This window comes from Tursiops truncatus, chromosome 3 (genome assembly GCF_011762595.2).
Source record: "Tursiops truncatus isolate mTurTru1 chromosome 3, mTurTru1.mat.Y, whole genome shotgun sequence".
Lineage (NCBI taxonomy): Eukaryota > Metazoa > Chordata > Mammalia > Artiodactyla > Delphinidae > Tursiops > Tursiops truncatus.
In genome coordinates this window covers 125,627,347-125,643,252 of record NC_047036.1, presented here as the reverse complement: position 1 = coordinate 125,643,252, position 15,906 = coordinate 125,627,347, and the positions used below count along the sequence as shown (strand labels likewise).

General features: G+C 43.2%; 1 protein-coding gene across 2 annotated transcripts in view; it reads left to right on the top strand.

Annotated features, from left to right (window-relative positions):
• PDE6A (phosphodiesterase 6A) overlaps positions 1-15,906 on the top strand; it is a 69,214-nt gene that overhangs the window by 28,830 nt on the left and 24,478 nt on the right. For both annotated transcript variants that reach the window (XM_073801861.1, XM_019924711.3), the window contains 7 exons: positions 3,655-3,721; positions 8,133-8,180; positions 10,751-10,900; positions 11,476-11,619; positions 13,515-13,580; positions 13,796-13,942; positions 14,840-14,947. In XM_073801861.1, coding sequence (XP_073657962.1) covers positions 3,655-3,721; positions 8,133-8,180; positions 10,751-10,900; positions 11,476-11,619; positions 13,515-13,580; positions 13,796-13,942; positions 14,840-14,947 — 730 coding nt within the window. The remainder of the gene's footprint in view (positions 1-3,654; positions 3,722-8,132; positions 8,181-10,750; positions 10,901-11,475; positions 11,620-13,514; positions 13,581-13,795; positions 13,943-14,839; positions 14,948-15,906) is intronic.

Genomic DNA, 15,906 nt, shown 5'->3' with positions numbered 1-15,906 from the left:
CCATATATCCTATTTACAAGAGAGCTATCTAAAAGATAAGAATGCAGATAGAATGAAAGTAAAAGAATGAACAAAAGATATGCCTTGCAAATGATAATCAAAAGAAAACTGATGTAACTATGTGACTATCAGATAAAAATAGGTCTCAAGGTGCATTATTAGAGGGACTTCCCTGGTGGCGCAGTGGTTAGGAATCCGCCTGCTAGTACAGGGAACACAGGTTCGAACCCTGGTCGGGGAAGATCCCACATGCCGCGGAGCAATTAAGCCTGTGTGCACAAATACTGAACCTGTGCTCTAGAGCCCACGGGCCACAACTACTGAAGTCCGTGTGCCTAGAGCCCGTGCTCCGCAACAAGAGAAGCCACCGCAATGAGAAGCCCACACACTGCAAGAAGAGTAACCCCTGCTCACCACAACTAGAGAAAGCCCGCACGCAGCAACGAAGACCCATAATCTATGGGTAAAAGAAGAAATCAATGGAAATTATGACATATTCTGAAAGAATGAAAATATTACATATCAAAACCAGTGTGATGCAGAAATCATGCTTAAGGTGAAAATTTACAGTCTTAAATATTCATATGAGAAAAGAATACAATATAAAGTAATAAACTCTGTACCCACTTGTATCAGTCGGGGTCCTAGCAGATAATAGGCGTCACATTCAAATAAGGGTAATTCAAGGAGGCTTTACTTATAGAGGGATGAATTATAGAGGTGTGGGTGGAATGAAGGAAACTGAAAGAGAATATGCTAGTAGTGAGGTTGTTGTAAGCATTCCTGGGCCCACAGGAAATTTCTAGAACCTGGACGGAGAAAGTGTCATGTAGAGCAGGGCATCTTGAGAGAAGTGTTGCCTTTCAGTCAAGAGACGCAGCAAACCCAGAGCAACCCTGCCAGGGGGAACCCAGGGAAATAAATAGCCTGACCTAACTGTTCTACCTGCCTCTAGTTTTGGCCAGGTCTCCTCACTGGGCTAAATTCAATCAGAAGCTGGAAGGCCAGGCACCCTATTGATGGAGTCCACACAGACCGGCCTCCTGGGACACGGAGGAGCAGGTTGGAGAGCGGATCTGGAGGGTAGACAGAAGCTATCCATCACATCATCTCAAGAAACTAACAGCAAACAAGCAAATAAATAAACCCTCCCCAAAAGAATAAAGATAAGCCCAGAAATTAATGAAATATTAACAGAATAATGAACAAATGCCAAAAGCTGGTTTCTTGGAGAGATTAACAAAATTGATGAATTTCTGGCAAGATTGAGCAAGAAAAATAGAAAATCAAATGAGCTGTATCAGGAAGGAAAAGGGGGATAACCACAAAGACACAGAAATTAACAAGATAGTAAGAGGATATTATGCCCAAAATATTTTAAATCTAGATGAAAGAGGCAAATTCCTGCAAAAATAAAACCTACTAAGTATAAATCACAAAGAAATAGAATACCACAATAGTCTTATAACAATAAAATACATTAAAACCTTCCCACAAAGACATTCCAGGCCCAGATGCCTTCAGGGGTGAGTTCTACTAAATATTTAAGGAAGAAATAATGCAATTCTCATACAAATTATCCAGGAGACTAGAAAAAGAAGTGGCTAGCATAAACTTGACACCAAAACTCAACAAAGACTGTATGAAAAAAGAAAATTCAGACCAAGCTCACTTGTGAACATAGATGCAAATATGCTAAATAAAATTTTAGCAAATAATAACTAAAAAGGATTATACATCATGACCCAATTGGGTATATTCCAGGAATGCAGGGCTAACATTAGAAAAATGAATAAATACAATCTGCCACGTTAAGAGAAACATGACATAATTATCTCCATAGAGGAGAACTTCCTTAATCTTCTAAAAGTAATTTTTCTTTTAATGTCTGAAAATACTAAGTATTGACAGAGACGTGGAGTAAAGGAAGCTCTAATATACTGCTGATGGAAGTATTAATTGGCATGATCACTTTAGAAAACAGTTTGGTCTTACCTAGTAAAGTTGAAGACATGCACATCTTATGACCCAGGATTTCTACTCCTAGAACTAGCACATGGAATTGAATGCACATATACACCAGAGTGCTGGAAGCAGCAATGCTCATATTAGCCTTGCACTGGGGAAATGTCCATCAACAGTTGAATGCATAAATTATATGCAACCTTACCAGGGAAAACGGTTGAAGTCAAGCAAACAAATGAATTACAGCAACATGAAAACGAAGTCCAATGAAATAATGTATGCACATTGATTCTACCTAAAACAGGTGAAACAGGCTACAGGAAAACAGGCCACAGAAAAGCAAGAATCATAACATTGGGACAATGGTTACGTTTGGGGTTTGGGAGAAGGTTGCGAGTGGCGGGGGGTCAGGTCAGGGATTTCCAGGGTACCGACAAGGTTGTTCTTTCTTGTTTTTGTTTTTTTTTTTTTATAAATGTATTTATTTATTCTTGGCTGCTCTGGGTTTTTGTTGCTGCACACGGGCTTTTCTCTAGTTGCGGCGAGCGGGGGCTACTCCTCCTTGCTGTGCGTGGGCTTCTCATTGCGGTGGCTTCTCTTGTTGCGGAGCATGGGCTCTAGGTGCGTGGGCTTCAGTAGTTGCAGCACACGGACTCAGTAGTTGTGGCGCATGGGCTTAGTTGCTCCGCGGCATGTGGGATCTTCCTGGACCAGGGCTTGAATCTGTGTCCCCTGCATTGGCAGGCAGATTCTTAACCGCCGCGCCACCAGGGAAGTGCCAGGTATAATTTCATAGGAGTTCACTTTCAAACAACTGATGAAGTTTTTAATGCATTTTTCCATGTGTGTATATATTTTTTGCAATAAACAAGTAAAAATAATACCCCAAATTGTGATATTGCTGCGTGGGATAAATAAGTATGTAAAGCACCTAGCTTAGTGCTTGGTATGTGGTAGGAGCTCATCCTAGGTGGGTTTCCCTCACTCTACATGATATTAAGCTAACTCTCTGTATGTAAGTACTAAATGGAGGGAAATGACGGCATCTCTTTTTGCTCAGCAGCCAATAGCAATCTGTTGGATGAATTTTGTCTCTTTTCTTAGGGAGTCAAACTCAGTGTGAAATTAATAAAACTGATTTATCGCTTTTTTCTCAGTGTTTACATTTGGACATTAAGATGCTTAGCTAAGATTTGGGGCTTGGTCTGGTATAGTAAGTGGGTGCTTGGAGCCACCAGAGAGAAGAGGGAGGGTAAGATCCAGTTTCAAGTTTTTAGTCCAACTGTCCCTACATCAGAAGTTACCACTGGGGGATTCCCTGGTGGCGCAGTGGTTGCGAATCCGCCTGCCAGTGCAGGGGACACGGGTTCGAGCCCTGGTCTGAGAAGATCCCACATGCCGCGGAGCAGCTGGGTCCATGCGCCACAACTACTGAGCCTGCACTCTGGAGCCCGTGAGCCATAACTACTGAAGCCTGTGCGCCTAGAGCCTGTGCTCCGCAGCAGGAGAAGCCATCGCACTGAGAGGCCCTTGCACCGCAGCGGGGAGTGGCCCCCCCTTGCCGCAACTAGAGAAAGCCCATGCACAGCGACAAAGACCCAATGCAGCCAATAAATAAATTAATTAATTAATTAATTTAAAAAATCTATTTTAAAAAAAAGAAGTTACCACTGTCTTTGGCCTTTACAGGAATCCACCTCCGGACCATTGGGCTTTAGTGAGCGGCCTTCCCACTTACGTTGCCCAAAATGGCCTGGTAAGTAATACAATTTTGAAGGGGGAGAGTTTTGAATCAGGTGGAAAGGTGAAGGGATTTCAGATCAAGAGAGTGGGAAAAACGATGGGAAGTGTGTATCTCTAAAAGCCCGGTTCTCCCATTTCTCAATTCACTCGACGGTTGGTCCAAGGGGATGTGCAGAGAATTGACATTTGAAGAAATATGAAATACACAGAGAAAGAACCCTCAGATGGAAAGGTGCACAGTCTCAGTGACAACTAAAGATACTTACGCAAATGTCAGGGATAAAGTCACAAGTGGCTGGTCCACCAGGCTCACCACAGAACAAGTCCCAGCCTCTCATTCCAGAGACTTAGTTGCCACTCCCAACACCCCCCCAACCCCATCCCTGCCACATTTCCAGCCACACAACAGAGCTCAAATGCTCTATCTCCCCCCATGCCCTACCCGCTTGGGGTGCAGGGCAGAGTGACAGTATCCCCTACCCTAGAGAGAAGGGTCATAGCTGCACATCACCCCAATATTTGAGCCTGCTTATCTCTGTATCCTTCCCCAGGCACACACACTACACAGTGCTGTTCATGTATCAGGGTGTTTATTTATTGGGCATTTTCTATGTGCCAGGTGCTGTGGTTGGCTCTGGGGATACAATGATAGATGAATCAAATAGTTTCTGTTCTGAAGCTCATCATCAAATGGGAGATATCTTTATGAACAGATACTTAGACTATAATGTGATAAGGCCAGATAGAGATGTACATGGTACATTCTATGAACACAAAGTAGGAAGCATCTAAACCAGCTTTACTTGCCAGAGTGTTTTGGTCTGAGTTTTAAAATAAATAGGGGTTAGGCAGGTGGGGCAGGAAAGGGGATTGCAGGTGGAGGAAGCAACATGGGCAAACAACTAGGGCTTGGAGGTTTGAAGCGACACAGAGTGTGCAGTTCCGTGTTGCTGGAGTATTAGGTTTGAGACAGGAAGATGGCAAGAGATGAGGCTTGAGAGGGAGGGAGGGGCCAGATCACAGTAGCCTTGGACGCCAGGTCAAGAGGGTGGAACTTTAATCTACAGGCGATGGGTTTTTAAGCAAGAGGTTGGCACAATGAATTTTCATTTTAGAAAGGAAACTCTGAACGCTCCCTAGAAAATAGATCTGAAGGGACTAAGACTGGAAGCAGAGCGAAAAGTGTGTCCTTACAAACAAGAGATGAAGAACATCTCAACAAAGGCAAAGGCAGTAAAGAACACTGTCTTCATTGCTAACAGCCATGGAGTGCTTATGATAAGCCAGGCAGTGAATACATTTGCTCATTCAATACTCATGACTCAGACAGAGATGAGGTGGAGAGAGGGAGATCAGGGTTCAGATCTAACACTGAAAGGGCTTTGGGATTGGTTGTGAGCAGAGAGGGAGGGAGAGAAGGACCAAAGACAATTTCAGGCTTCTAGATTGGACAGATAATGCTGCCACCAGGTTTGGATGTAAGATGCTGAGATCACTTTCAGACAAGGTGCAACAGAGACTTTTTTCAGAAGCAAGTGTCCAGCAAGCAGCTAAAGAGATGACTCTGATGCTGTGGAGCAAGAGGACGGATGGAGATAGAGATTTGTGTCAACAAAAGGTAGAGATCTGTACTGACTACACTACAGACCATATGATCGTATATCTGGTCCTTGACCACTTTGCTCCTAGGAGCAGATGGTACTTGAAACCATGAGTGCGGATGAAGTCACCAGGGAGAGTGAGGGAGACTCGGGGTAGAATACTAGAGGATGCCAGCATTTAAAGATTGAGTGGAGGAAGAAGAGTGTGTGAAGGAGAATCAGAAGAAAGGTTCAGAGGTGTCTGGAGGCCCAGGAGAGGGTAGTGTCATGGAAACCAAAGAAGTAGAAAGTTTCAACAAAGAGAGAGAATAACAAATGCAGCAAAAGTGATCCAGTGCGATAAGAACCAAAAACTCCCATTGGGCTTGGCAGTTAGGAGGTCATTGATGGCCCTGATGAGAGCAGCCTTGGTGGCAAGGTGGAGGAAGAAACCAGCAGGTGGTCTGCTGAGGTGTGGATGGGTAATGAGAAGGTAGAAAATGCAAGAGAAGGTAGAAAATGCAAGAGAAGGAGGAGAAAACCTGATGGTCACTACAAAGACCACATTGGGCCAAGGGAGGATTTTGTTTTCAAGGTTGGGAGACAACCAAGCATGCCCATGGACTGAAGCTAAAGAGCCCTCAGAGAGGTTAGAAATCAGGAGAGAACAACACCAACTGATGGAATTGGCCCAAGGAGAAGCCAGAGGCGTGGTACAGTGGGTGGGCAGTCTTGAACAGGAGCAGGGACAGCTCATCCTCTCAGACAACAGAATGGTCTGATCTACTGGGATAGGCAGGGTCAAAGAAAGCTCACATGGTACCTTTTTGAGAACTAGAAAAAGGTGTCCCATCTTGATGGATGAAAAGAGAAAGGCTAGGGCCATTGTTCTGAAAGTCAAGAACAGGCTGGATTTCAACTCCCAGTCACCCCCTAAGCCAGATGCCTTTGTGCAGTGCACATGCTACGCAACTGTATACAGTGGCCCCATAGGCAGGACTCTGGAGGCATCAGATAAGTGTTATCTGCATGATAGGGTAAACTGGTCCAGTTTTCAGGAGAGGAATCTTGCAATATAAATACAACCAGAGCTATAGCACCTTTTACTTCTTCATTTGCTGTGAAGTTTACAGCACAAGGAAAAACTCCTTCCTGACAAAACAAATATAATTGATTCAAAGATGTTTAGAGTGGTATTATTTACATTAATTAAAAAAAACTGGACATAACCAAATACTCAACAAAAGGGGGCAAGAAAATGGGACACCTTACTATAAAACTACAGCCATCAAAACAGTATGGTACTGGCACAAAGAACAGGAGAGAAAGCCCAGAAATACGCCCACACATACATCATCATACATCATTGTTGTATGATCAATTAATCTACAACAAAGGAGGCAAGAATATACAATGGAGAAAAGAAAGTCTCTTCAATAAGTGGTGCTGGGAAAACTGGACAGCTACATCTAAAAGAATGAAATTAAAACATTCTCTAAAAGCATATACAGAAATAAACTCTGAATGGTTTAAAGACCTAAATGTAAGATCAGACACTATAAAACTAGAGGAAAACATAGGCAGAACACTCTATGACATAAATCGCAGCAATATCTTTTTGGATCCACCTCCTAGAGTAATGAAAATAAAAATAAACAAATGGGGGCTTCCCTGGTGGCGCAGTGGTTGAGAGTCCGCCTGCCGATACAGGGGACACGGGTTCATGCCCCGGTCCGGGAAGATCCCACACGCCGCGGAGCGGCTGGGCCCGTGAGCCATGGCCGCTGAGCCTGCGCGTCCGGAGCCTGTGCTCCGCAACAGGAGAGGCCACAACACTGAGAGGCCCGCGTACCGCAAAAAAAAAAATAATAAAAAATAAACAAATGGGACCTCATTAAACTTAAAAGCTTTTGCACAGCAAAGAAAACCATAAACAAAACGAGAAGACAACACACAGAATGGGAGAAAATATTTGCAAATGAAGCGACCAACAAGGGATTAATCTCCAAAATTTACAAACAGCTCATGCAGCTCTATATCAAAAAAAAAAAAAAAGACAACACAATCAAATAAATAGGCAGAAGATCTAAATAGACATCTCTCCAAAGAAGACATACAGATGGCCAAAAAGCACATGAAAAGATGCTCAATATCACTAATTATTAGAGAAATGTAAATCAAAATTACAATGAGGTATCACCTCACGCTGGTCAGAATGGCCATCATCAAAAAAAAAAATAATACAAATGAACTTATATACGAAACAGAAACAGACTCACAGACTTAGAAAACAAACTTATAGTTACCAAAGGGGAAAGGTGCGGGGGGTAGGGATAAATTAGGAGGTTGGGATTAATATAGATACACTACAATATATAAAATAGACAATCAACAAGGACCTACTGTATAGCACAGGGAACTCTACTCAATACTCTGTAATAACCTATATGGGAAAAGAATCTGAAGAAGAATAGGTATATGGATATGTATAACAAAAAAATAAATAAAAGATGAATGAGATATGAAAAAAGCTAACATTAAAAAGAAGAAAATGGGACACTATACAGCTATTAATAACAACAAATAGTAGCCTTAACTTTTTCAAAGCTTGGAAATGACTCAGAAGTGAAGCAAATGGTAAGAAGCCATGTTTATAAGGCAGTTTTCCTATTTGGTAGCCTCAGTTAATAATTCAAAATCATCTTAATCATGTTTACCTGATGAAAAGAATGTGAATGCCTTGGATAAGGACGTGATATTTCTGAAAATATCATGCCCATTGCCCTCAATGGGTACTCTATCAAGTCTAATCATAACTCCATTATTCCTCTTCATGGCTTTCAGATTTGCAACATCATGAATGCACCTGCAGAGGACTTTTTTGCATTCCAGGTAAGTTATTTTTTATTTACTCTCTCAGTCATATGATATTTTTCCCCCCAAAGAGGATTCAAATACATTAGAATCCATCTACTTTATTGGGAAGCAGTCTCAACAAAGCAAAAATGTGAGTGCAAAAAAGTCATGTGCCCATGGAAGTGGGGAGAGAGCTAATTTGGTAAATCCAAGGTTCCATTTGGTTTCAAGGTTTACACCCTTTGCTTTCTGGCCTCAGGACCTTTGCTTATGCTGTTCTCTCCCTTACTACCATCTCTTGTCCAAATCCCCTTTTCCCTTCAATGATAACCCCAAATGCTATGAAACTTCTATGAAGTTTGATTCTGCTTCCTCTGGCTGAATATCATTTCTGTCTCCTTAGTATTATCATGGAATGTTGTTTAGTATTCCATTTGATTTTGTTTGTTTGTATTTTTAAAAAATGTTTGCAGAGGGCACGCTCTGGGCCAGGCATGGGCACGATGCTACACCAGCTACAGAGGTGGACCAGACAGGCATGGTCTTTGTCTTCAGGGAGCTCATGATCATATGGGGAAAGAGGCATGTGTAGTGCTGATCAGGACAATAGCAGAGGGACAGAGGAGGGACTCTCCCAGGGGGGGCTTGACTTCATCTGGGAAGAGTCAAGGAACGTGCCCCTGAGAAATTATGTTTGGGCAGTAAAGAAAGGAGAGAGGATTGCAGGAAAGAGAGGGCTTGTTGGAAGGAACCAGAGTAGACCAATGAGACTAAGGGGAGAGTGGCAGGATGAAACTCTAGAGAGGTAGACACAGACCAGGTCACACAGGGCCTGGAAGGCCATGCCAAGGAGTTTGGCTTTCTTACTCTATTTCCCTTACATCATCTTTCATGATCCTTCCTTGTCTTTTATATTAATTCCTCTTGGCAAAATATAGGCTTCCTTTGGTCAAAGGTCGGGGCTTATCTTTCTTAACATGTGCAGCTCTGGGTGCCCTGTCAATATTTCTTGAGTTTAGCATGCTAGGTGTATGAAAACCAAATAATGAGCAGTCAGGAAATTATTAAGAAGGAAATAAAAATGGCTCATAGCAAAATTAGTGGTTTTTTTTTTTTTTTTTTTTTACTCCTTAAATAACATTATGAAAGACCTTAGAGAGAATATCCTTCCAAGGATAAAACCGTATGCCTTGTGTTGTGATGTTGACCACATCAGTGTGACAAGGCAAATTGTTGCTGAGAGTTGTTAATCTGATTATAACCACAACAGAACTTGATCTTTACCCAAGTCACCTGATTAACTGTAGTTTACCCACTTTAATAAATAAAGTCTAATCTTGTTTTTAGATTCCAGTCTTCTGTCTCCAACTCTTCCTCCACAAAGTAGCCTGAGTGATTTTTAAAAGAAAAACATAAGTTGCATCAAGTAACTTTGCTCCTTAAAAATGTTTAACACTAAAAAAAAAAATGTTTAATACTTTCCCATTTCACTTTTATTCATTTCCAATAAAATCTGCTTCTTTATCATGGCCTTCAGAGAGGCTGTCATAGAAAAGGTTAGGGAGAGAGCTGGGAACTTGAATTCAAGTTTCCTGACTGACAGCTCTATGCTCTTTGGACTGTATTCTACATCCCTCTGAAGTCACTCTCCTACCAGGTGCTGAGTTCAAGTGCTACTTAAATAATAATAATTATCATCTCACCCCCTTTAAAATCTTGGAACTTTTGCGCTAGAAGACTCTCCAACTCCAGGAAGCCTTCCTTGACTTCCTTCCCTCCTCTGGCTCCCAAATTACCTTGCAGAACTTCCCACATGCAGTGTGATTGCCTGTTGACCTTCCAGATGTGAGCAACCTGAGGACAGCACCTCTGCCTTATTTTTCTTGGTTCTCCCATCTTCTAGCTCAGGTTCTTGTACATTGTAAAATACTTGATAAATCTTCAATGAATCAGTGGAAAAAAGGCTAGAAATTGTCTAGTTATCCCCATTTTATAAATGATGAAAGTGAGGCTCAGAGAGATGGGAAATGACTCACAAATGGTACCTTATGATTGACCAAGATATTTCACTTCTATATTCTCAATTGTTCCATGAGTACATACTCTTACTACCAACCCCATCTATAAATGAGAAAATTGAGGCTCACGGAGATAAAACGACATGCCAAAAGGAACACAGAAAGGCAGGTCGGGAGGCAAAAGGTACAGGTTATACCCAGTTGACTAGTTCAAAGTTACAAGCATCACCAACATGGCCCCTTTTAAGCCAGTCCCCTGCAATTAGCTCCTGTATCTGAAAGGGAAACACTACCTCCCTGGTCTGTTTGTTTGCATCATTAGATCCACAATACACAACTCGTTGCCTGGCACGTGATGGCCCTGACATGTTGGGGATGAAAACAGTATAGCTATCTGGCTTACGGCGCTCCCACCAGATGGGCAACCTGCTCATGGCATTTGGCAACTAAAATCATGCCAAGCCCGACAAGGTCTAACCTCTTGCCACCCCCTCAGCCAGTCAGGGTCATAATGCAGCATGAAGTCCATTACAGATGCCTCTGCAGCCTGGTACCTGAAGCAAACTTACTCTGGCTCTTCTCTTGCAGAAAGAGCCTCTGGATGAGTCCGGATGGACGATTAAAAATGTCCTTTCTATGCCAATTGTGAACAAGAAGGAAGAAATTGTTGGGGTGGCCACGTTTTACAATCGCAAAGATGGGAAACCCTTTGATGAAATGGATGAGACCCTCATGGAGGTACGGTTTTTGAGGAGGCCCCTAGACGTGGTATTCAGAGTCGGCTCACCAATGAACTTGGCTCCCAGAGCTGCATGGTGGGGCCCTTGTGTGCTGCTGCCCCAGCTCAGGAGGGATGGGAGCTCACCTTGTAGACACTTTCCTGAATCAACATTTATTCTCTTTGCTCTCCCTTCTGCACTGCAGCAGTTGTCAGAGAAATCTATATTCCCTTTTTTAAAAAATTAATAAACTTTACCTTATAGAGAAGCTTTAGGTTCCCAGCGAAATTGAGCAGAAAGTACAGAGAGTTCACTTATATCCCATGTCCCCACATACGCACAACACATTCCGTTTTTGTGAAATGATTAGACATCAGGGTGGCGTTTCATGTGCGTTAGAGCTTTATTCAAAGTGCATTCCCATCCATTATTTCATCTTATCCTAACACCATCTCTTTGAGGAGGGCAGCACACAGCTAATCAAACCCATTTTGTAGCTGAGAAAATGGAGGTTTACAGAGTCTTGCCCTAAGTTACAGAGGCAGGATCAAACCTGGATGTTCTGCCTCTGATTCTTCCTTTCCTTCCTTTCAGTCTTTGACTCAATTCCTGGGCTGGTCTGTCTTAAATCCTGACACTTATGAGTCAATGAACAAACTTGAAAACAGGAAGGATATTTTCCAAGACATGGTGAAATATCATGTGAAGTGTGACAATGAGGAAATCCAGAAAATCTTGGTGAGTAGTGTTTTCTTCCTGTCTCTACTCTAGAAATGGCTGCTATGGGGACAGCTGTCCCTTGCAGGGTTACCTCAGTCTTAGAACCAGACCTCGGCTTAACAGCTCTAGAAACTCCATTTTTCTCTGTGCTCAGGGCTAACATGGTACTAGAGACGGAGTCACCAACCACAGTCCCTACTCTGAGAGGAAGCTCGATCTGAGAGACCAATGGACAATGGTCAGTTGCTCAGAGCCTCCCTCCATGAGGTCAGCTCACTTAGAAGACTCAATCTTTCTGAGCAAAGAAATAGTTCAGAAGGGGGTTAGATGTTTGTAGGAAGCCCTCACATAGTTTCATCACTGTACAGTATATAAGGTAATTTCACACTTATGATGCTTACAATAGCCCAGTAAGGTGGGCAGGGAAAGGATTTGGTTTTTTTGGCCGTGCCACATGGCATGTGGGGTTGTAGTTCCCTGACCAGGGATCGAACCCACGCCCCCTGCATTGGAAGCTCGGAGTCTTAACCACTGGACCGCCAGGGAAGTCCCAGGGTAAGAATTTTTACCCCCATTGTAGAGATGAAGAAATTGAGCCCCAGAAGGGGGAAGTAATTTGTCCCCAAATCACCCAGCTCGTTAAATAGGTCTCATTTAACACTCAGGATAATGAGCAAATTATCACTGTGCTGAAAGGGCTGCCTTGGGAGGTAGTGAGCAACCCATCATGAGAGGTATCTAAGCATAGGCTGAGTGATCATATATCAGGGAAGCTATAGAGGAAAATCCCACATGGGTGGGAAATTGGATGACAGGCTTTCAAAGATATGTGAGAATCAGTGATCCACCATTCCTGGGATTTTGGTCTCAAAGAGATCAAGATTTTAGAAGTAAACAGAATTAGCCAAAAGGCATTGGATATGATGCCCAGCTGAGTTCCCAAGACTTTGGTTTATACACTGCACAAGTCGAAACAACATAAACCAATGTTTTCAAAGGGCATTTCTTAAGCTGGGAAGATACAACAAATTTGATCATTTTGATCCCAATAGCTGATAAAGCCAAAGGAGAAAACAGCCAGTATGGATGAACTGACCCATGGTTTGCTTGTCTCAGTCCATAATTTTAAGCCAAATGATGGATACGGAGACCCTATGGAGGCGTAGCTTCAGTGAACCAGTTAAAAGTTAATAGACTATACTCTAGATCAAGAAATCCGAAACCAGTTATTGGGTCCAGGTTCCCCCCTCCTGTAGCACATGGGGAAACAGGCCCAGAGAGGGAAGGAACTTGTCTCAAGTCACACAATAAGTGAGAAGAAAAGCCAGGACCATGAGCAAGGACTCCAGACCCCCAGTCAGCGATAATAACAATATCAACAAGAGCATTACTTAATTTTAGCACTTACTGTGTGATTTACTCGGTGAAATACTCGGTGATTTACATGCATTATTTAATTTAGTTGCATATGTTTTTGGAAATGACTTTGCATAAGGGAATTCCCTGGCAGTCCAGTGGTTAGGACTCTGCGCTTCCATTGCAAGGGGCATCGGTTCGATCCCTGGTCTGGGAACTAAGAATCCACGTTTAAAAAAAAAAAAAAAAAGACTGCATCATCTAATTTTAACTTGCCAGTTAAGTACTTTTATTATCCCCATTTTACAAATGAGGAAATGGGAGATCCAAGCCAGTAACTGGCAGAGCTCGGATATGCACGAACGGCTCCATGGCTCCAAAGCACATGACCTTGAATTTACTTGTCAATAAATGTTGAATGACAGCCTCTCTGAGTTGGTAGCTCTGTTGCAAGAACTTTGGTGGAAGAAGAAAAAAGGAAATGGAAAAGTAGAGATACATTTAGACCTTAGATGTAGTAAACTAATTCTTTTCTCTGCTATTTCGGGCCCCGGCAGAAAACCAGAGAAGTATATGGGAAGGAGCCGTGGGAATGCGAGGAAGAAGAACTGGCTGAGATCCTGGTGAGCTGGGCAGCAGCGCTGGCCCTGACCGGTTACAAGCGCAGGGTGTGCCCCAAGCATGGGCGGGGAGTGTCTCTGCCAAGCATGACCCTTGCCACCCTGCTCTGATCCTTCCAGCGGACTCGGGATAGGGACAGGGCTTGGGTGGGGGGGATAGGAGAGGGACCCAGGAACTCTTCATGTGTCCCAGTCACTTGACTCCATGTTTCACACAGCAAGAACAGCTGCCAGATGCAGAGAAATATGAAATTAATAAATTCCACTTCAGCGACCTGCCCCTGACGGAACTGGAGCTGGTGAAATGTGGAATACAGATGTACTATGAGCTCAGGGTGGTGGATAAATTTCACATTCCTCAGGAGGTGAGGTCGAAACAAACGTTTGGTTTCCCTTTTTCTTTTCCCTGTTTCTTTTTTGCTTGCTTTAAAAAAAAAAAACCTCAATCTGTAAACTGCCTTAAAAAGAGTGTACCCTCAGCTTTTAGGATTTAAAGCATTAGTCACATCGCACAGATGCGTCATTTATCAGAAAACAGACACATGGTTCCTCTGAACTGTGGTGTCTCTCAAGGTGGGTATTGAGGCACTGAGTTCTGAAGACTATGGATAAATGGGACGCCAAAAGCAGTCCTACAGTCAAACGGAGTGGGAAAAGTGGGTTAAATCCATTTAAACAGGACTTTTTCCCCTGCAGAATTCCTTAGGTGTGCTGTGCATCTAGGGGGACGGGGATGGACAAAAAGGTGGGGGTGGGGTATATATCGCGTGCAGAATTTCCCAGACTTCTTTGATTAAAGCAGCGGTTCTAAATGTGTTGCCCCAAAGGCACATCAGCATCACCTGAAAACGGATCAACACGGGCGCATGGGCACGCGCGCCCCCCCATCCCCCCCCCCCCCCCACAAACACTCCTAGCTGTAAGGAATCAGAAACTGTTTTCGCAAGGCCTCCCCACAGCCCGGAGCGATTCAGACGTGCACTCAAGTCTGAGAACCACTGATGTAAAGACCCCTTTGATTTTTCTCCCATACAGTTCCTTTAAGCTTCTCCCAGGGCCTTGTTTCATAACCACGTCCAGTGTCATAGTACCTAGCAGTCTGCAGAGTGCTCTCACAGCCTTATTGCCTCTATTGCTAGTTCCCACACGTGGTCCAGGGCGGGGGCTGGAGCATCTGGCGTTCAGCAGGCAGCATCCCCACCACCATCACCCCCAAGCCTTGGCGCAATGCTGCTTCCTCACTGATGTGCATGTGTTCGCAGGTTCTGGTGCGGTTCATGTATTCCCTGAGTAAGGGCTACCGCAGGATCACCTACCACAACTGGCGGCACGGCTTCAACGTGGGGCAGACCATGTTCTCCTTGCTGGTGGTACGACGGTGGCGGCATCTGGGCGGCGTGGTGGGTGGGACCGCGGGCGGCTGCAAGCTCCCGCCACACTGGGACGACTTCGTGCAGCTCCCCTAGCAGCAGCAGCATCATTCTTCTACTTACTGCTTTTTAAAAAAAAATGCAAAAAGAGTACATGCTTAGCATAACTGAATTCCAAGAAGAGAGAAGTATATAAAATAAAAAGTAAAAGAAAGCTACATTCTTCTCCCACCCCCAAGCCGGTATTTGGAGAAAACCATGACACAACTCCTTCAAGATTTTCTTCTAAGAAGCATCGAGACATATTTGTCAACACACACATACACAAAGTTTATTTTGTTCATAACCAATTAAATATTATTATTCTGTAACATGCTTTTTTCATTTGAAAATATATAAATATATCGATCATATTCTTTAAATATATTTTTATTGTGGTAAAATATACATAACCTAAAATTTACCATTTTAACCATTTCTAGGTGCACAATTCAGTGGCATTAAGTATGTTCACAATATTGTGCAACCATCACCACTCTCCAACTCTCAAAATTTTCCAACTTCCCAAATAGACACCCTGTCCCCATTAAACAACAATATTAATGCAGCTCCCCATTTCCCCTGTCCCCAGGCCCTGGCGACCACCATTCTACTTTTTCAGTCTCTATGAATTTGATTATAGGTATCTCACATGAGTAGAATCACACAGTATTTGTCCTTTTGTGTCTGACTTATTCCACTGAATGTTTTTTTTTATTTTTTATTTATTTTTTTACATCTTTATTGGAGCATAACTGCCCCACAATGGTGTGTTAGTTCCTGCATCACAACAAAGCGAATCAGCCATACATACACACAAGCCCGCATATCTCCACCCTCTTGCATCTCCCTCCCTCCCACCCTCCCTATCCCACCCCTCCAGGCGGTCACAAAGCACCGAGCTGATCTCCCTGTGCTAT